Genomic DNA, 21,529 nt, shown 5'->3' with positions numbered 1-21,529 from the left:
GGGAGGGAGAAGGTGGAACCAGATTCCCTGTTGAGCACAGAGCCCAATGCGGGGCTCAATCTCATGACACTTAAATCATGACATGAGCTGAAATTAGGAGTTGGAAGCTTAACCAACTGAGCCACCCAGGGATCCCCTGAGTGATGTGTATTTACAGAAGAAATTGAATAATGGTCAAGGACGAAAGCAAAGGAAAAAACAGGAAAATTGGTCTTGAGTATGAGTTGAGGTATGAATTAAAGCCGTTAAATCAGATGAACCCAGAAACAGGGCATCAACCTTTTTTGGCTAGCAGACCACTTTCAGAATTCAATGAAAGCTCATAGTCCCTCTTCCTATAAAAATTACACACGTACATATTTACACTTTACTCCAATTTCAGGGAATTTACAGATCCTCTGAAGTCTTGGATATCTGTAAATGAATATTGGCATAAGTTTGGGGTGTAGAGAATGCAAAATGGATTAGGGGAAGTGATTTGAGTTGGAGTGTGAACAAGCCTGAGGCTTCTTCATAAAATGAGAGAAGGCTGACGGCCTCAAAAGTGGTAGGCTTCACATGTTCCACAGACTTTTCTTTCTTTTTCTTATCTTTTCTTTCTTTTTAAATCAGAGAGAGAGAGAGAGCACAAGCAAGGGGAGTGGTGGGCAGAGGGAGAAGCAGGCTCTCCCCTCAGCAAGGAGCCAGATGCAGGACTTAATCCCAGGACCTTAGGATCATGACCTGGGCCAAAGGCAGCCACTTAACCTGCTGAGCCAGCCAGGCATCCCGAGACTTTTATATTCATTCATACCTTAATAAAGCTGGTGGGGCAGGGGAGGGAGGAGTTTGTCACTGCTACAGTTAGGTAGTAGAAATCTGGGTAACTGGGGTTTTTGGCTACACTCTTCTATCAGATCAATTTTTTTCCACTTTTATCTGTTTATTTGGATTCTATTTAAAATATTAATAGATGGGTTCTACTCCTTGTTAAAATATTCATGTATCTCTTTAAGACATTGCTTTTAATTATTTGGAGTACATACCCAGAAGTGGAATTGTTGGACCATATGGTATTTTGATTTTTTAATTTTTTGAGGAACGGCCATGCTATTTTTCATAGAGATTGCACCATTTTATATTCCCACCAACAATAATGAGTAGGGGTTCTAATTTCTCCACATCCCCGCCAACACTTGTTTCTCTTTTTCTCTCTTTTTTTCAAATTAATGATCATCCTAATGGCTATGAGGTAGTATCTCGTTGTAGTTTGATTTGCATTTCCCCAATAATTAATGATATTGATAATATTCTCATTTATTTACTGGCTGTTTGTATATCTTCGTGGAGAAATGTCTTTGCAAGTCCTTTTTTACATTTTTGAATCAAGTTTGTTTTGTTTTTGAGTTTTAGAAGTTCTTTATATGTTCTGTACATTAATCCCTTATCAGATATATGATTTGTAAATATTTTCTACTCTTCTACTCTTCTAAGTCTGTTCGTATAGTCTTTTGATGCATAAAATGTTTTAATTTTCACCAAGTCCAATTTTTCTATTTTTACTTTTGTTGCCTATATCTCTGATGCCATATCTAAGAAATCATTGCCAAATCCAATGTTGTGAAGTTTTTTCCCAATTTTATTATAAGACTTAAATAGTTTTGGATTTTACATTTAAGTATTTGATCCATTTTGAGTTAATTTTAGATATAGTATTCAATAAGGGTCGAAGTTCATTCTTTTGCATGTAGATGTCATTTTCTCAGTATTTGTTGAAAAGACTCTCCTCTCTCCATCAATCATCTTAGCAGTCTTATCAAAAATCATTTGACCATATACATGAGGATTTGTTTCTGGGCTCTCTATTCTGTTCTTTTGATCTGTATGTCTCCCTTCATGCCTGTACCACACTGTTTTGATTCTTGTAGCTTTATTCTTTTTTTCCCCCAAAATTGTTTTGGCTACTTAGGATCCCTTAGAGATTCCAAATGAATTTTAGGATAGGTTTTTATATTTCTATAAAAAAGTCATTGGGATTTAGAGAAGGATTTCAGTAAATCCGTCAGACACTGTGGGTAGTATTGACATCTGAATAATATTGTCTCAATTCATAAACATGGGATGTTTCCATTTATGTCTTCTTAAATTTTTTTCAATAATGCCTTTTGGTTTTCACTGTACAAGTCTTTTGCTTCTTTGGTTAGTTCCTAATATATTATTCTCTTTGATGCTATTGTAAATGGAATTGTTTTTGTAATTTCCTTTTCAAATGTTTCATTGTTACTCTATAGAAATGCAGCTGATTTTTGTGTATTGAGTTTATATCCTGCTATTTTGCTGAATACATTTATTAGCACTAACAATTTTTTGTATAATCTTTACAATTTCTGCGTATAAGATTATATGATCAGCCAACAGATAATTTTACTCCCTTCTTTCCAGTTTGGATGCCTTTTATTTCTTGCTTAATTGCTCAGGCTAGAACCTGCAATACTGTGTTGAATAGAAGTGGTTATTCTTTCTAACTACTAGGTAATTACTGTTTCTAATCTTAGAGGAAAAACTTCCAGTCTTTCAACATTGAGTATGATGTTCATGTGAGTTTTCGTATATGGCTTTTATTATGTTAAGGTAGTGTCCTTCTATTTCTGTTTAGTGGTTTGTTTGTTTTTTTTAATCATGAAAGAATGTCAGATTTCGTCAAATGCTTTCTTACGCATCAATTGAGATGGTCAGTTGAATTTTTTTTTTCCATTCATGGTATATGACACTGATCAGTTTTCATGTGGTGGACCATCCTTGCATTCCATCAATCATTCCCACTTGGTCATGGCTTCTAATTCTTTTATTTACTTATTTTATTTATTAAAAAAATGATTTTCTTCTTAAGTAATCTCTTCTCCCAACTAAGCCAGCCAGGCACCTCTATAATATGCTGTTTTAATATGCTGTTGTGTTTAGTCAAAGGTTTTTGCTTTCATGTTCATATGACATATTGATCTACAGTTTTCTTTCTTTGTGTCTTTGGCTTTTGTGTCAGGATAATCCTGGTATCATAGATTAATTACAGTGTTTTCTCCTCTTCAATTTTTGGGGAACATTTTGGGAGGGGACTGGTGTTTTAAAAATTTTTAATAAAATTTATCATTGAAGCCATCAAGTCCAGGGCTTTTCTTTGTCCAGAGATTTTGGATTATTGATTCAATCTCCTTACTATCTGTAGTTCTACTCAGACTTTCTATTTCTTAGTGATTCAGTCTTGGTAGGTTTTGTGTTTCTAGGAATGTTTCCATTTCATCTAGGTTAACCAATCTGTTGGCATACAATTCTTCATAGTACTCTCTTATTATTATTTTTATTTCTTTTTTAAAAGATTTTATTTATTTATTTGACAGAGAGAGAGATCACAAGTAGGCAGAGAGGCAGGCAGAGAGAGAGGGGGAAGCAGGCTCCCCGCCGAGCAAAACGCCCAATGCGGGGTTCGATCCCAGGACCCTGAGATCAGGACCTGAGCCAAAGGCAGAGGCTTAACCACTGAGCCACCCAGGCGCCCCTATTTTTTTTATTTCTATAGAATTGGTTGTAATGTCCCCATTTTCATTTCTGATTTATAATTCCAGTCCTCTTTTTTCTTAGTCCCTCTAGCTAACAATTTGCCAATTTTGTTAATCTTTTTGAAGAACTTGCGACTTCATTAATTTTTTCTATTGTTTCTTTAGTCTCTATTTCACTTGTCTGTATTCTGATCTTTATTGTTTCCTTCCTCCTGCTAGTTTTGGATTTAGTTTGTTTTTCTTTTTTTAGTTCCTTAAGTTTTAAAGTTAAGTTGTTGATTTGGAATCTTTGGGATTTTTTTAAAATGTGTTAATAACTTTAAATTTCCCCCTTCTCTCTGCTTTCCCTGTGTGCCATACATTTTAGTGTGTTGTGATATTGTTTTCATTCATCCAATGTACTTTCTAATTTCCTTTGTGATTTTTCTTGATTTACTAGTTACTTAAGAGTATGTTGTTTAATTTCTACAAATTTGTGAGTTTTCCATTTTTACTTCTTTTATTGATTTCTAACTTTATCCCATTGTGGTAGGAGAAGATAATTTGTATGTTATCTATCTGTTAAAATCTATTGAGACTTAATTTATGGCATAATTTATAATTTGTTCTGGAAAATGTCCCATGTGTGCTTGAGAAGAATGTTTGTGCTATTGTTGTTAGAATCAGTGTTCTGTATATGTCTGTTAGATCCAGTTGATTTACTATGTTAAATCCTCTATTTTCTTACTTATCTTTTGTCTGGTTGTTCTACCCATTACTGAAAGTGGGATATTGAAGTCTCCAAAATTATTGTACAACTGTTCATTTCTCCCTTCAGTGTTGTCAATTTTTGCTTCATATACTTTGATGGTCAGATAGTATGTGCATGTTTATAATTATTATATGTTCTTGTTATCTTGAACCTTTTATTAATATATAATGTTATTTTTTTCTTGTAATCTTTTTTGATTTAAAGTGTGCTTTGTCTGATATTAGTATAGGCACCCTTTCTCTCTTTTGGTTACTATTTGTGTGGAATATTTTTCATCTTTTCCTTTTTACTCTTTGTATCTTTGGAGCTAACATGAGTTTTTTTGTAGATAGCATGTAGTTGAATCATATGTTTTTTTTCCATTCTATCAATCTCTATCTTTAACTGGAAAGTTCAACGGATTTACATTTAAAATAACTACTGATAAGGAGGGACTTCTGTCATTTTGCTATTTGTTTTCTGTATGCCTTATATCTTTTTGTCCATCTTTTTCTGCATTACTGCCTTCTTTTGTGTTGATTTTTTTGCACTGAAATGTTTATGTTCCTTTCTCATTTCTATAGATATTTCTTTATGGTTATTATGTGGATTTTAACCTCAAAAGTTATAACACTCTAATTTCAGTTTATGCCAGTGTAGCTTCAATAATACACAAGAACTCTCCTCCTTTATATTTGTATCCCTAATCCTTTTTAGTTGTTGATGTATCAAAATTACATCTTTATACATTGTGTGCCCCAAGACATAAAGTAACAATGCTTTTAAATGCATTAGTCTCATGTAGAAAACAACAAAGCATAGTTACTAACTTTTAAACAAATAATTATTTTTTAATGTATTAGTCTCTTAAATCATATAGAAAACAAAAAGCTGAGTTACATACCATTGTTATTACAATAATACTAGATTTTATAACTGCCCATGTATTTACCTTTGTTGAGATCTTTATTTCTCCATTTGGCCTCACGTTATTATCTAGTGTCCTTTCATTTCACTTTGTAGAACTCCCTTGAGCATTTCTTACTAGACAACTATACTGATAACAGACTCCTCAGCTTTTGTTTATCTGGGAATGCCTTATTTCTCCCTCACTTTTGAAGGATAATTTATCCTATATAGAATTCTAGGTCAACAACATCTCAACAATTTTTTTTTTAATTAGCACTTTGAATATACCATCCCTCTTCCTCCTGGTCTGTTAAGTTTCTTTTCTTTTTTTTTTTTTTTAACATTTTTATTTATTTATTTGACAGAGATCACAAGTAGGCAGAGAGGCAGGCAGAGAGAGAGGAAGGGAAGCAGGCTCCCTGCCGAGCAGAGAGCCCGATGTGGGGCTCGATCCCAGGACCTTGAGATCAGGACCTGAGCCAAAGGCAGAGGCTTAACCCACTGAGCCACCCAGGTACCCAGTCTGTTAAGTTTCTGATGAGAAATCTGCTTATATTCTTATTGAGGATCCCTGTATGTGACAAGTTGCTTCTCTGTTGTCCTCTTCAAGATTCTCTTTTTGTTTTTGGCTTTTGAAAGTTTGACTCTGTGGCTTTTTGTTGTTCCCTTTGAGTTTGTCTTACTTGGAGTTTATCAGGTTTCTTGGATGTTTATATTCATGTTTTTCATCAAAGTTGGGAAATTTTCTGCCATTATTTCTTCAGATATTCTCTTTGCCTCCTCCTCCTTTTGTGGGACATCCACACTATGAATATTTATCCAGCTAATGGTATCCAACAAGTACCTTAGGCTCTGCCACTTTTCTCCAATCTTTTTTCTTTCTGTTTCTCAGACTTGATAATTTCCATTGTCCTATCCTCAAGTCTGCTTATTCTGTCTTCTGCCTACTCAAATCTGCCTTTGAATCCCTTTAGTGGAAATTTCTTTACAGTTTTTGTACTTTCTGGCTCAGAATTTTTTTCAGGTTTTTTTTTAAATCTATTTATATTTCTATTTTGTTCATACAAAGTTTTCTTGGTATTCTCCACATCTTTAGTTCTTTGATCATTTTTAAAGTAGTTTTAAAGTTTGTCTAGTTGATCTGCCAATCATATTTTTTCAGGGATAATTTCTGTATATTTTTTTCTTTGAAATTGGCCATACCTTTCTGTTTCTTTGTATGTCTTATGATCTTTTGCTTGAAAACTGGACATTTGAATAAAATAATGTGGAACTCTGAAAATCAGATTTTCCACCTTCACCACGGTTTGCTGAGTTTTTTGGTGTGTGTGTTTTGTTTGTTTGGTTTGTTTTGCTTTGTTTTTGTTTTTGTTTTAGTGTTGTTGTAGGTTGTCTCTGTGCTACGGATCAACCTATGATGTAAACTGTAAACTTAAGGTCCTCTCAAGCCTTTTTTTTCTTTTTTAAAAATTTTTTAAAATTTATTCATTTGAAAGAGAGAGCAAGAGCACAAGCACGTGGGGAGGATCAGAGGGAAAAGGAGAAGCAGACTCTACATTGAGCAGGGAACTTGACTTGGGTCTCCATCTCAGGATCCCGGGATCATGACCTGAGCTAAAGGCAGATGCTTAACCAACAGAGCCCTGCAGGAGCCCTCTCAATTCTTTTCTGAGCCTGTGCCTTTCCCTAGATATGTGCAGTCATTTCCTAATTTTCCCCATGTATGAAGTTGCTTTTGAATGTCCTAGTCTTTAATGTCTGGCTCCCAAAAAGAGAGAAAAAGAAAAATGAAAGTGGGGGATAAATGGTGTTAGCCCTTTAAATCTACTGGAAGGCACTTCTGCTAGAGAAATGGCTTGCTACAATGGGGCAGGGGAGTTGTGCAAAACAATTTCTACCTTCTTCTTTGTCTGCACTTTAGTGCTTAGAAGCAGCAATCAATGATCAGAGCACAGATTCCTATCATTGGAGAAAAGATCTCTTTTGCTCACTCTGGCTTCTACAAACTATGCAAGCTGTTTCAGGAACACATGCACAGCTGCCTGTCATGGGACTTTTTGTTCACCTTCACCCATTTTGTCTGTCTTCCACCTTATCCCTCTGCTAAACACCAATATGTTCCCCATATCTATGAGCTCTTTTTTAGATTTCACATATGAGTGAGATTTTACAGTATTTATCTTTCTCTGTCTGAGTTATTTCACTTAGTATAATACCCTTAAGGTCTATCCATGGTGTCACAAATGGCAAGATTTTCTTCTTCTTCTTCTTCTTCTTTTTTTTTTTTTTTTAAAGATTTCATTTATTTATTTGGCAGACAGAGATCACAAGCAGGCAGAGAGGCAGGCAGAGAGACAGAGGAGGAAGCAGGCTCCCCACCAAGCAGAGATCCAACACAGGGCTCGATCCCAGGACCCTGGGATCATGACCCAAGCTGAAGGCAGGTCCTGAAGGCAGGACCCTGGGATCATGACCTGAGCCAAAGGCAGAGGCTTTAACCCACTGAGCCACCCAGGCGCCCCTGTGCTTAATTTTTTAATGTAGTGCTCCATATGATCATTATATTGAGCATTATTAATTGTGCTATTTATAACTTTTATATCCTTTTTTTTTTGTCTGCTTGTTCTATCAAGTACTGAGAAAAATATTTTAATCTCTGATGAAGATTGTGGGTTTTTCAGTTTGTCTATATTTGAACACTTGAAAAATCTTACTCTACTTCTGATAATGTGCCATTATATTGAATAAATCACATTTTGAGGACTTTCCAGCTCTTCTATCTCAACTGTTCTTTTTTGTATAAATCATACTAGCCATTGTCACATTCTAATCTTGAATAGTATCCTGAGTGTCTTAGTGACTATATAAGATTATTTTGTTGTTGATATGTGGTTTAAAAAAGCTGCCATTTACAAAATATTCCCCAGGTGCCAGAGGTTGTGCTAAGTGTTTTATTTACAATAAAAGTCATTTTATCTGAGATAATTGGGACAAGCAGGTGGTTTGTTCATTGAAAAAGTTGATTAAGCGAGGAATCATTAAGAAATGATACATATTTTAAGCTTTTTATTTGAATGTAAAATGCATGCTTACATATACATCCATTCACTAATATTTTTGTATGATTCTCTTTAGTGTATGATTCTTGTTTATTTTTTTTTAATGCATAAGCCATACCTTTAATGCATTGCCAAGAATTTTTTGTTTCTATTGATGTCAGTTGGAGGGAGAACCCAAAGAAATCTTCAAAGCAATATGAGTGCAGAATTACAGGATTTTACGATTTTGAACCAAACTTCATTGTCATCCTGCCCATACTTCATTTGATAACAACTGTTTAATGCCTCAACTTAATCGATTCAGTTACTTCAATTTAATTTTTTATAGAAACTTTCTTGTATTCCTATTCCACTCATTGATGTGATGTTTACATAGTGTTTAATCAGACCACATAGTTATAGTAACAATTATGATTAGTATAAACAGACTTGGGAAAAACTCATCTGTCTCTTTGTAAATAAATACATAGCCCTAAACAATGGGAGCAGAAAGATGTGGTTGTACTAGGAAGCAGCCAGTAGGCTGGGAACATTTTTTGTACCATTGGCATCAGTCATTATATTGTACAGAGGCAATGGAGAGAAGTATTAAATCTGTTGTGTCAGTTAAGTATAGGTCATTAAGGACCATCTATATTACTAACCTTTACAACTCTGTAAGGAGGTAATGTTATTCCCATTTTAGAAGGGAAATCTGATTTGCCCAAGATCTCACTACTAGCTTTTTATTGAACCAGGACCAAGGTCTACACCTGGATTTGTTCAACTGCAGTCATTCCAGAAAGCTGTTAGACCTCTCTTTTACAATCTGTGTGTGTTTTAATTGAATTTTACTTCATGTATTGCTCATGCTTCATGAATTAGTATATAGACCTCTCCAATTGAAAATACTGGTTTTAGGGGTGTCTGGGTGGTTCAGTTGGTTAAATGTTTGCCTTTGGCTCAGGTCATGATCCTGGAATCCTGAGATCGAGCCCCTAATCAGGCTTCCTGCTCAGTGGGGAGTCTGCTTCTCCCTCTTCCTCTACTCCTCCCATGCTTGTGCTCTCTGTCTCTCTGCCTCTCTCTTGCTCTCTCTCTCTCAAATAAACAAAATCTTAAAAAAAGAAAAAAGGTTAATACTGGTTTCAGCCCCTTACTTTAGGCACTTACCATACCTTTTTTTTGCCCCCAGTAGTTAGTTTTGGCTTTATCTGGATGTTCTCTCACTCCTATCTTTAAGTTACAGCTCACTTGGTCAGGTTGGCTTGCCTCTGAGCAAACACTCTTTCTATTCTTTTTTTTTTTTTAAGATTTTATTTATTTATCTGACAGAGATCAACAAGTAGGCAGAGAGGCAGGCAGAGAGAGAGAGGAGGAAGCAGGCTCCCCGCCGAGCAGAGAGCCCGATGCGAGGCTCCATCCCAGGACCCCGGGACCATGACCTGAGCTGAAGGCAGAGGCTTTAACCCACTGAGCCACCCAGGTGCCCCATACTCTTTCTATTCTTAAGAGGTACACTCATTCCTACCCAGGAGCTTGGATTCTCAGCCACCATCTAGAAAACAAAATATTATTAATCAGAGATGTGTTACTATTTGTTCATTTCCTACTCACTCCTTTCTTTTCTGAAGCTACAGCCTGTGCCTCCAACTCTCCTGATTTCTTCTCCATGACTAACTTCTTTGTAGTGATGTTTCTTTTCTTTTAATGGTGCCATTCATCCCTAAATGAATCAGCACAAATGAGATCAAGCTTAATGAGCCTTGGCACAGGTTTGATGAGCCTCCCACACTTTATAAATATATCTACTGATTAGACACCTCCCATACATACACATTGTAATGGAAGTTATCACCAACACCATCCCTGCTCTTCTCTCCCAAGTGCTTCACAAGTCAGTTACTGGTTTGTGTTTTCTTTCCAGAAGGCCTGGTCCAAGTGCTGTATCAGGTATGGTAGCTATAGAGAGCTTCATGGTACAGAACTAGTACAAGGTGCAAGCACACTTCCCTGTGCAGTCAGTCTTCTGATTTTCATTCTTCTTGGCATTGTGTTGTATTTTCAATTGAAATTCCAATCCTTAGTGTCTCCTTTGACAGACTCTTTTAACAAACTACCTTAATAAATTCCCTGATCTCCCAGACTTTGATAGTTTATTTTTTAAGACACCTCATTCTTTCATGACCCATATTAACTTCTCTGCAGGCATCATGAATTTTCATTATTAGCAGGTTTCTACTACCCTTTCTCTAAGTAGCTATCAGGTTGTAATCCATTCAAAAAACAAAAGAACCCTTGAGGAATATTGGCAAAGCCCTCATCTTCTCCCCTTTCTAACCTCTGCTATAAGGACAGATTAGTGTATTGGTTCAAACTCTGAACTGAACTTTGAGGTAACTGATTTGGCAACTCTGTCTCTAAACTCATACCTTTCATTGGCTTCTTTCTGTGTCTCAGTAAATGGCCACTTCATCCCCTCAATTGTTCAGGCCCAAATCCTTTTACTCATACTTGATCTTTTTCTTATACTCCATATCTAATTTATTTTCAAGTCTTGCTTGTTTTTCTTTTACAATACATCCAGAAGGTGATCATTTCTCACTACTTCCACCCTGTGACAAATGAATAAATTCCAGGGGCGCCTGGGTGGCTCAGTGGGTTAAGCCGCTGCCTTCGGCTCAGGTCATGATCCCAGGTCCTGGGTTCGAGCCCCGCATCAGGCTTTCTGCTCAGCAGGGAGCCTGCTTCCTCCTCTCTCTCTGCCTGCCTCTCTGCCTACTTGTGATTTCTCTCTGTCAAATAAATAAATAAAATCTTAAAAAAAAAATGAATAAATTCCAGAGGAAGACCCTTATGCCCATTTGCCAATCCAAATTTTAGGCCATCTACCTATTGCTCATAGAAAGCCTTGACAGAGAGGCTGATTAGGGAGATGGATTCTGCTCTGCACCACCTCTTCTCACTTTCTGCTATTGTTTAGTGTTTGCTTTGATTCAGAAAGAAAGAGGACAACAGAAAGCTCTCAAGTCACTACTAGGTGATAGTAGAAGTCAAGGCCCAACTGCTCTTTCCATGGGAAGGACTTAGCTCTTACTGGCTGAATATCTCTGTGTTTATGTATATGTGACAATTTGAAGATGAAAGGGAGGAGAGAAGAAAGTGAGAGACGGGAATTATTTTTATACAATTCTCTTTTTAAATTAAGAAACTGTTTTACAGGATGGTTAAAGAGTATGAACTCTTAGAGACGGCCAGCTTTGGTCTGAATCCTGAATCCTTTTGGTCTGAATCCATGTGACGTTGGGCAAATTCTTTTTTACTTTTCCAGTTCTATTAAGAAATAATTGGCATCTATCACCATATACATTTAAGGTGGATCACATGATGATTTAATTTATTTGTGTTGTTAAATGGTTATAATAGGTTCTGTTAACATTTATCATGTCATATAGATGCAATTTTTAAAAATAAAGAAAATCCTCTTTGTGATGAGAACTCTTGGGATCTCTTGTCTTCACAACTTCTCTGTATACCACACAGCAGTGTTAATAATAGTCATCATGTGGAACATCTCTAGGATTTATAAACCTTATAACTGGAAGTTTGTGCCTTTTGACCACCTTCTTCTAATTCCTCCTCTACCAAGCCCCCACATCAGGTAACCACAGCTCTGATTTCCTTTTCTATGAGTTTGGTTTTTGTTTTGTGTTGTTTTTAAGATTCCACATGTAAGTGAGGTCATACAGTATTTGTCTTTCTCTCTCACTTATTTCACTTGTCATAATGCCTTCAAGGTCCATCCGTGTTGCTGCAAATGATAGGAATTCCTTGTTTTTAATGGCCAAATAATATTCCGTTGTATACATATACCACTGCTTCTTTATCTCTTTGTCTCTCAAAGGACTCTGGCTTTTTCTATCTTGGCTATTGTAAATAATGCTGCTATGAACATGGGAGTGCAGATAACTTTTTGAGTTAGTGTTTCTGTATCTTTTGGGTATATTCTCAGTATTCTCACAGTGGAATTACTGGGTCATATTGTAGTTCTGTCTTTAATTTTTTGAGGAACCTCCATAATGTTTTCCACAGTGGCTGAAGCTAGGCTAATTCTTTAATTTCTCTTTTCTCAGTTGCCTTTCTGAGATGGGGATAAGACTAGCATTTGGCTTACTGCATATCATTGTTGTGAAGATTAGGTGAGTTAGTACGTATAAAGCAACTAGTCTTAATACATAGGAAATGTGCAATGAGTAGTTTGTTTTTTTTTTAGTCAGTTTTCAAAGTCACATTGTGGACATTAGAATTCCTGATAGCATAGGGAGTTATCCGTTTTGTGTTAAACCATACATATCTAGTAACCCCATTTCCACTGATTAGGGGTCTCTTTCCTTGTGCTGTGGAGATCTGTTTCAAGCTATACATTAAGCGATTTCATCTCCACAGAATCACCAGTCCTGGCACGAGTTTTAAGTCCTCAGTATATTACCATTTACTGCAGTAAATAAGGCAACAACAAGCTCTACCTATCCCTTTCCTCCTTTCCCTGTAATGGGATGGTTCATGTTTGGGCAAAGAGAGTGCAGTTTGTTTTTAGAGTAACATTCTAGTCTGTAGTATGAGTCTCATTAACTAACTGCACCTTAGGCTTCCGCTAAAGCTTTCACTGGAATCAGCTAGACCTGACTGAGGAGTTACTGCCAAAGATGGCATTCTTTACTTGACATTCTTTTTACAGAAGTCCCATCACGACTGCTTCTGAGTAATTTAGCATTTCCTAATGTTCTTTCTACACTAACATCCAGGAATGTGTAAACAAGGACAGCAGCAATTAGGGGACAAAGAACAAGGTGTTCAGGGCTCCTGTGTATTGAAAATTGTCTGACAGCATGGGATGGAATAAAGCCCACCAGGGACCGGGGGTAGATTTGACGAGTTCCTTTGTCTAACACCCAGCCAATCAACTGAATTTTTTCTTCATTATCTCTTTTGGCTTCCATGTTTGTTTTCTTGTTTAATTGTTTATTTGTTTTTCTGTTTTCTTTCCTAGATTTTTTTTTTCCTCAGCTGTGTCTGCTGTCCTTCCCCCCCACTGCATTTTACTGTGTCTCCATCTGTACCTTATAGAAGATAACCTGACCTTTATATGCTATATTAGAAAATGTTCTCTATCCTCTTTTTTCTGTTAGGATCAAAAGATTACCTTCAATTAAGGACAACTGTGAATTTTTAGTGTGCTCAGTGGGAACACTATTGTTCTTTTAGATGGCATAATTTTTTACTGTGGAATGGTCCCTGGCATTACAGGATGGTAAACATCTCTGGCCTCAGTACCAAGTGCCAGTGACACATTTCCAGTCATTGTGACCACCAAAAATGCCTTCACACATTTACAAACACCTCACAAAGTAGTGGTGGAACCTCTCCTTTGGAACCACTGCCAGGTAGGCAATTAGAAACATATCACAAATGCTGGACTTTGCTGCTTATCATCAAATGTTCTTTGCAATTTGATGGAGCAATTTAATTGCCACACTTTTCATGTCTAGTGAAAACCTAGCTATTAAAGCTACTACAGTTGTCTCATTCTGTGACTATGCCAGCTACACTTTTCAAAATTCAAGATTTAGGAAAACCAAGATGTTTGTTGGGAGGCTATTTACATAATATTTTGCATGTATAAATAATATTTTCCTAAGAAAAATAGTGGGTTTTCATAAAGTTATTGGTTTATGAAACAAGTATGTGAAAATGACTTGTAACTTTCTTGAAGTGTACTCATTTTTAACTGAGAGAATTAAAGTTTCCCTCTTTTTCAAAGTAATTTAAAAGTACACTATGAAGTACACAATGCTTTAGAATCTCTTGTACTAATGATTTGTAACTTTGCACAATAAGAGTCTGTTTTAGTTTGCTAGTGTTATACAAATAATTAAGTTATAAATGTTCCTAATTCTTTTATATTTCAGAGAAAGAGATTTGAAGAAAACTGGGCACAGGCTCAGCAAAACCAAACAGAAGAGAAGCAGAAAAAGAAATAAAAAGCAGAACAATCATAGTAAAATCATGGAGGAAAACTCACTTGAAACCGTAAGTTACCATACGGTAGGAGATCAGGACCCATCTCAGAGTGAAGAGGAAGACATCGAAGACACCAAAAGAGAATCAGTGTGCACTTTCACTGGTGCACTGGGAAATAAACGAGGAGAATTAGTGAACAGCCACAAAGATGAAGTATGGAAAAGCATAAATCCTGAAGATAGTTTTCCAAATGTTGTATCTGCAGTTGAGCTGGACAATACATTAAAAAATGATCTCCCTAGAGAAAACAATGATTTGTTTCTAAATGTGTCACTGATGCCAAATGAAAACTCTGTGACTTGCCTGACAATGACTCAGAATCTTTCCTGCGTAAAAAGTGATGACTGCTCTGGCACAAAGGTAGGAAAGCATCCTGGAAATAGGCATCTCACGGCATCAGACATCCAGAGCGGATCTGCTGACATCCCCAGCTCATTTATGCAAAAGAGAGAGAAGGTAGATAAAAGACTCCAAAATGAAACAATCCTGTGCCATCAGTATGCGTCCAGAACCTCAGATAAAGGTTTAAGAACGGAACAAGGAGTAAGTGCAACTAAAAGCAGTTTTTGGGCTCTTTTTCCAAACAATCTATCTGATGAAGAATTACAGCCAGGCTCTGAGAGACAATCCTGTTTGGGGAGCTGGCCTGAGGGACCTCATAAGTTTATATGTGAACAAAGACCAAAGAAAGATAGATGGCAAAAATTCACCTCTCCAGACAGCAGGGGACAATTGATTACATTGATCTCCACTTCCGAAGAAACTTCAGTACCAGGAAGCAGTCCAGAAACACTGGTAGAGGAGAAGCTTTTGATAGAAAATGAAGATTTGTCACCTTCAACTGAGAATACAAATTCAATCATAGAAACAGAAACAAGTATCTTTAGAAGCTGCTTGCCTAACCTGGATATCCCAAAGAGTGACTTACACTCAACAAAGAATAAGAAAAGGAGAGAGAAACGGCTTTTCAATTTGGCACCAAACTTTAACTTACTGGCACAGAGCTATATCGATGTAAAAGAAAGAGGTGAATGTGGCTTGTTAACAGAAAGCCATGGACTAAAAATTATTTTGGAAGAAGAAAAAGACAGAATTTCAGAAATATGTAATGAAGAGGAGACCACACAAAAACTCACGACCTTTAATCATCACCCATCATGGTTTTACTTTGATATTATCGAAGATCCTCCTCTCAATGTTGGTAGACGATCTTATTCTCATTACCTGCCATTTAATAGATACTCTGTATATTTTTACAAAAACCCTATTCCTTCTCTTGTGCTACAATATACATCTAGCTTTCGGATGGCATCCTTTACAAGCAAGAAATCATTTTTGACTTCCAAATCTCAAACAAGAGTAGATAACCAACCACGTGACATGGGGTTTGTTTCTTCAGGAGTTTTAAGTAGCCAGCCTGATCCTTTGTACTCTTTTAGGGTCACTTCTGATCTTCACTTTGTAAATGAAAGTTTTGATGAGAAGCTGGAGACATGGGAAGAACCTAAGCCGTTACAGTTCTTGCAAACTGAAGATAACCAAGATTTTACAAACCCCGGCGTTGAGTTCCTTGAGCTGCAATTATCACAAGGGTTTGCCTTTCAACTAGTAAAGCTTTTTGGATCGCCTGGAGTTCCAATGGGTAAACTATGTTTATTCACTCCAAACAAAAATTCTAGTTTAACATATAGGAGTAGTTTTTTGAAGTGTTTCCACCTTGTGTTAGTGACTTCGTGCAGTTAATTGATCTTGTGATGCTTTTCAGTAATGGAAGTAGAGGACCCGTGGCAAAATGGTGCACAGTCTTCAGAGTCACGCCTCCACCTTGAGGACTGGCAGTCTTAAATGTCTTTGAACACTTAGAATCCTTGGACTCTCCATGTAAATAGACACTGACAAGAACAAAGGATGAGGCAGGCAAACAGTAATTATGTAACAAATAGAGACGAGTTACCCAGTTAGCCCCCATTTTTTAAAAAAAAGTCTTTCTATTTTCTACATTTCCCTTATTTGGCACATGACCCTTTTCTTTCTCATTCACAGTATGACTTGTAGATACGAGCATAGTAAAGAGGGAAGAAGAGTGAAGATTAAATGATGAAAAATATCTGAAATAAGTTTAAGTTTTACAACTATCTGAGAAGAATATTAAAAAGAAGATTAAGAAGGAGTCTGACAGGTTGACTTGACTTGAAAGGTTCCTTCTTGCTATTGTTGTTTTTGGAAATGAAAAACCCACCTGTGATTAAAACATATGAGAATGTTTTTGTAACATGCTCAGTAAAATTCTGAATAAATTTCTTCTAAATACTAAACATATTTAAGATGCTACGTATCTTACACAGGAAATGGAGCACATATCCCCATTTTTTGCTTATCTGTAAATCAGTGGCAGTGGCAGTGATCTCCTGGAGTAGAATGAGTCCCCTTCCTTGGGGACAGAACTGTAAGAGCCAGGAAGTCAAAGCTCTAATCTCCATACTTCTCCTGTAGCTTCCTGATATTCTTTCTTTTCTACATCAGCTGGGTCCCTGGGCCCTGCTCTTGTCTCACAGCTTATCTTGCAGAGGTTTTTACTTTGCTCCTAAATTTCTGCTGTTCTGCACCGAATTGGTCCTCAGAACCCACACCCGAGATAAGCTAAATCTCAGGGTGAGAGATCACAATTACCAACGGGCTCTCGCATTTCTAGCATTATGTTGATCATTTTTGTAAACTTTGCCTAGAATCACATCTTAAACAGTTTGCTGCAATTTGCTATCTTTCTAGATGCACTGAAGAAATAACCCAATTTTAAAAAATCGAACTGCATTTGCTATAGGGAATTTTAAATGATAAGTGAAGTTATTTTAGGCCAGTGGTCTTAGTCCTAGGTGCATATGTTAAAATTATATGCAAAATTTTTTGTGTCATTCTGGACCATTTTTCTGAGACATTTCATAGATTTTATCAGCTTCTGGGACAGGGGCGAAGGGGTGGCAGCTCATGGCTCAAACAGATTAACAAGCACGGCCTTAGATCAGCATCAGAAAGCATGAAGGCACTGGTGTGAAAAGATTCTAAACTTCCTCCTCCCTTGAATGCACAATAACATCATAATCAGCAATAATGATCAGGCATCCATTAATTAAGCTTTGGAAAGCTTTCTAGAGGAAATAGACCTCATTCATCAAATAGCTTACTTTCTAAATGGGGAGACAAGACTAACACCAAACAAAATTATTGTACATAGAAATTATAAATGACAAGCTTATGAATATTTTATGAGCGAGGTTAGCAGTGCTTAAGGGATGGTTGAAAAGAATATGTGGTTATGGCTTTGGGGGGGATGGCTTCAATGTGGGAGTGAATTATAAGCAGTGCTTATACAAATGTGGCTGAAAAGAAAGACTTGGGGAAAAAATTTCATGTTTGGATATGGCAGGTGCTTATAAAAGGAGAGGAGAAAACTGTAAGTGGAAACTGTGTGCTGATTTGTTTGGCCAGGTTGGATAAGTGAAGCTCTGATGTATCTGTGGCCAATGGCCTTGTAAAGGAGGCAGGGAACTGAAACGAATCCTAGTATTAGGATGCGTTATATGGTAAAGACACATATAGGCCTGAAGAAATGAAACTACCTATGTTGCCAGGGATATGTGAGGATAGGTAAACATTTTGTGTGGTTTGGTAAGGCTATATGTGCATATCAGTGTTTGGACTTATTTGTGACCATCCCAATTGTCTGTGAGGGTTTTCCCCCCAGACACGCTTATGTGGAAGGACCAGTTTGCACAAAGACTAAACTGGCTACCGTTGCACTGTTTATACGTATCACAGTAAAAGAGGAAATAGAGGAAATCCTATGTGCTGTGACAGTAACACCTAAAGCTATTACATATATAATATGTGTGTTATTATATAATATGTATGTATTATTGAGATATATATATATATATTTGTACTTAATGAGAATATGAGCTATGATACATGTCATTTTACATGTATACATATGCATTTTCATTGAGTCAGGATAGTGTTTACCAGTAAAGCCCTGAGACAGACTAACTCCTGCTTTAGCTGTCAGTGAAGTGTCTTCCAAACCAGGCTTTTACCATTATGTCAGTCTATATATCATGTTTGCATATCTTCACCTTTAGGGTCAATATCTGCATGACATTAGAGATGACATTTGTTCCCTTTTATTTCCACAGAATCTTTGTTGCCTGATGACTGTGTGGTTTCCCTTGACTGGAAGACACTGAAGATGATCTATTTACAATGGAAGACATCAGTTGAGGTATATTTTTATGGCTTTCAAAGAAGACATTCTCTAACTGATTTCCTTAAAACACACCCACACACACGCCCACACACACATACACACACACACACCCCACACAATTGGAGAAAATCTGATCCCTGAACGTGATATGAAGTCTACATTCCTTATATTAAATTAGAGAAGGACTGTATGTGGATGGGTGGATAGTACATGCTCTTTCACTTCGTCCCTAAGAGAGAGTTGTGTTTAATTCCCCAATTCTGCTGTAGTGAGGCTGGTATAAGGACCTACTGTGGATGACTGAGGTGCCCAGTTTGGGAGAGCCCTTTCTTCCTTACATCTTTCCCCATGTCCAGCCCACAGTTTTATCCTGTTATGATAGAGTAACAGCGACACATTAGATGCATATTTACTTGACTTGGAAGCACCTCATTATTGGTATTTTCTGTTGGTCCATAGTGAGAGACATGACTGTTCATTTTCCAGGTAGGTGGAGGAAGACTAGTGGGGAAGGTTAGAAAGGTAATAGAAATTCTGGAAAAGGCAGTGCACTGTATAATGTAGTGGGAAGAGAGTTGGCATTAGTTAATAGTGATTTAAATGTTCCCAGAGTCAGGGCGCCTCTGCTCAGTGGGAAGCCTGCTTCCCCTTCTCTCTCTGCCTGCCTCTCTGCCTACTTGGGATCTCTGTCTGTCAAATAAATAAATAAAATCTTAAAAAAAAAAATGTTCCCAGAGGCAATGCTAGGGGTACATTATGAGGTAAACAAGATTTAGTGAAACATAAAATTATATAGTTCAGGCTAGTAGGTGTTTCTTAACTGTTCATCTAAGTAAGCACAGCTGTGGGAAAGATTTCTTTTTGTGCCCAGTAAAACCAAATACATTTTTCTTAACTTCTTATTTCTTTTCATTCCACATCGAGAACTTTTTGTTGCCCAAACACACACACACACACACACACACACACACACACACACACTCTCTCTCTCTCTCTCTCTCTTATACAATTCCAATATTTTAAATGTTTAAATGGACATTTGTGGTTATTAGGTTTCTTTTGCCATTTTGAGAATGTTCCTACATAAGTAAAATGATACAAACTTAACCCCAATACCAAATATTAATCACCATTATATGTATTTTAATTATAATTTCTAGAAAAGACAAAAGAAGATTGGTTAAAAATGAGAATTTCCAGAACTGTAAGTACAGCTTATCCCAGAGACCTCTGTATGATCAGAAGGAAGTGGATGTTGACATTATTTGGTTGTAATAGCTCTATGTACCACAATTGAAGAGTAAATATAAAAAATGTAGTCTGTTACCATAGCAACCCTGTGTGCCATTGCACATGTGATTTTCCATTTCCTTTAAATGCAGATCTTTTTGTGAAATACAACAAAGCTTAGATTGTCGTTACCAAATTTATTTTCCAACTTTATTGGTTAGAACATATTTTAGAGTACTCTGTCAACACAGTTTATGAGGGATTACCACCCTTGCCCCTCTGCCCCAGATTGTTGTGTGATGAGAGCTGGTATTAGGAATATAGGTTATATTTAAATATTAAAAAATTCTTTAGGAAAGGAGATAAAACATGTAGACAGACTCATGTTATATTTTAAACTTGACATCGAGCTGACTTTAAAATAAACACTTTGCACTTTTTTCAAATGCCTAAATTATGAAATAAACACAGCTGCTATGATTTTAGTGTATATGTGTCTGCATTTGATAAGAATTGAATGCACTCTGCATTTACCATATGTTTTCTTTCTTCCTTTTAATCTTATTTCTAAGAGTTTTCTGGGTTTCCATTTCTCAGCTAGAAATATACATATACCCAGTAAAAATGTTTTTGTTTCTTTTAAAACTGGTTCTGCTGCAAGAAGGAGGACTAAAGGTTTGGGAAAAGAGCCTGAGATTTGGACGGACCCTTAGAAAATGTGGGATAAATGTAGTCTGAGAAGGGATAAGAGGTCCTGAGCAATTCCAGAGAAAGCAGGTGAAGGAATTCATTTATTCATTCAACAAATATTTCTTGAGTTGCCTCGGTTCAGACACTGTTCTATACCTGGAGGCTCTAGCCATGAAAATAGTCCTGCCCTCATGGAGTTTATGTTGGGGCTGAAGTTAGGAAGGGAGTGTTTTCCCTCCCCCCTCCGTGAGGCGGCCCCACAGGGACACCACTCCGGGATGCACGCAGCCAGCATGGACAGATTTGGCTGTGGCCATTTCGGGAGTCTTTTCCATCTGCTAAATTTGGATGTTTTGTGTCAAGGACACTTTCTGGATAATACTTTTGATTTTTATATTCATATTCCACATTCGTGCTAGACTGCCTTCTGGTCTTCTCCTACAAAGCAGTCACCCCTAATTATTAGTCTTTTCTTGTGTGTGGGGGGGTTCTTTATCAGCACTGCGGCGATGTACAGGATTTTTTATAATTACAATGAGAACATGCCTCCCTGTTTTGTGTCTGGCATAATGTGCTGATTAGTGGGCCTCAAGGGGTAGATAGAAATGCATAGAGGGAAATAGCAGGAGTATGTGGTTGGCTCTGGGACCCTCAAGTCCCTGCCTATTTCAAAATCCTCTTCCTGTGGTCACCAGGGTGTTTTCTTGGGGAAGGAGGTGGGGCAGAGGGCTACTAGGAGGATGGGTCCCCAGCTTGAAGCTCTTGCTGGCTGGCTGTCTGACCTTAAACAAGACACCCTCTCGGAGCCTCAATTTCTTCACCTGTAAGAAAATAGATTTATAATAGCAACCTGTCCTGGAATATTACACGAGGATTAGCAAAACAACTTGTGCAAAGTACTTAACATAGTGCCTGAAAAATAATAGGCTCTTAGAAGGGTTAATTCCCTTTCTCTAAATACCTCCTTGAGTTAAAGGATTGTCTGTGAAATGTCCCAGGCATTTCAAAGAACAGAACAGAACAGAAATTGTGTTATGGAGGAGACTCACACATTGAC

General features: G+C 37.1%; 1 protein-coding gene across 4 annotated transcripts in view; it reads left to right on the top strand.

Annotated features, from left to right (window-relative positions):
* The window catches only part of N4BP2L2 (NEDD4 binding protein 2 like 2), a 115,639-nt gene that overhangs the window by 58,752 nt on the left and 35,358 nt on the right, over positions 1-21,529 (top strand). For 3 of the 4 annotated variants that reach the window (XR_007126123.1, XR_007126124.1, XM_047723106.1), the window contains exons 7-8: positions 14,180-15,933; positions 18,482-18,567. Coding sequence is in view for 2 of the 4 variants with exons in the window: in XM_047723106.1 (XP_047579062.1) it covers positions 14,180-15,933; positions 18,482-18,567 (1,840 nt within the window). In the remaining 2 variants the exon portion in view is untranslated. Of the gene's footprint in view, positions 1-14,179; positions 15,934-18,481; positions 18,568-19,712; positions 19,757-21,529 lie in introns of all 4 variants that reach the window. The other variant, XM_047723107.1, reaches the window with a different exon arrangement.

Source organism: Lutra lutra, chromosome 3 (genome assembly GCF_902655055.1).
Source record: "Lutra lutra chromosome 3, mLutLut1.2, whole genome shotgun sequence".
Taxonomy (NCBI): domain Eukaryota; kingdom Metazoa; phylum Chordata; class Mammalia; order Carnivora; family Mustelidae; genus Lutra; species Lutra lutra.
This window is presented reverse-complemented; position numbering and strand designations above follow the sequence as displayed.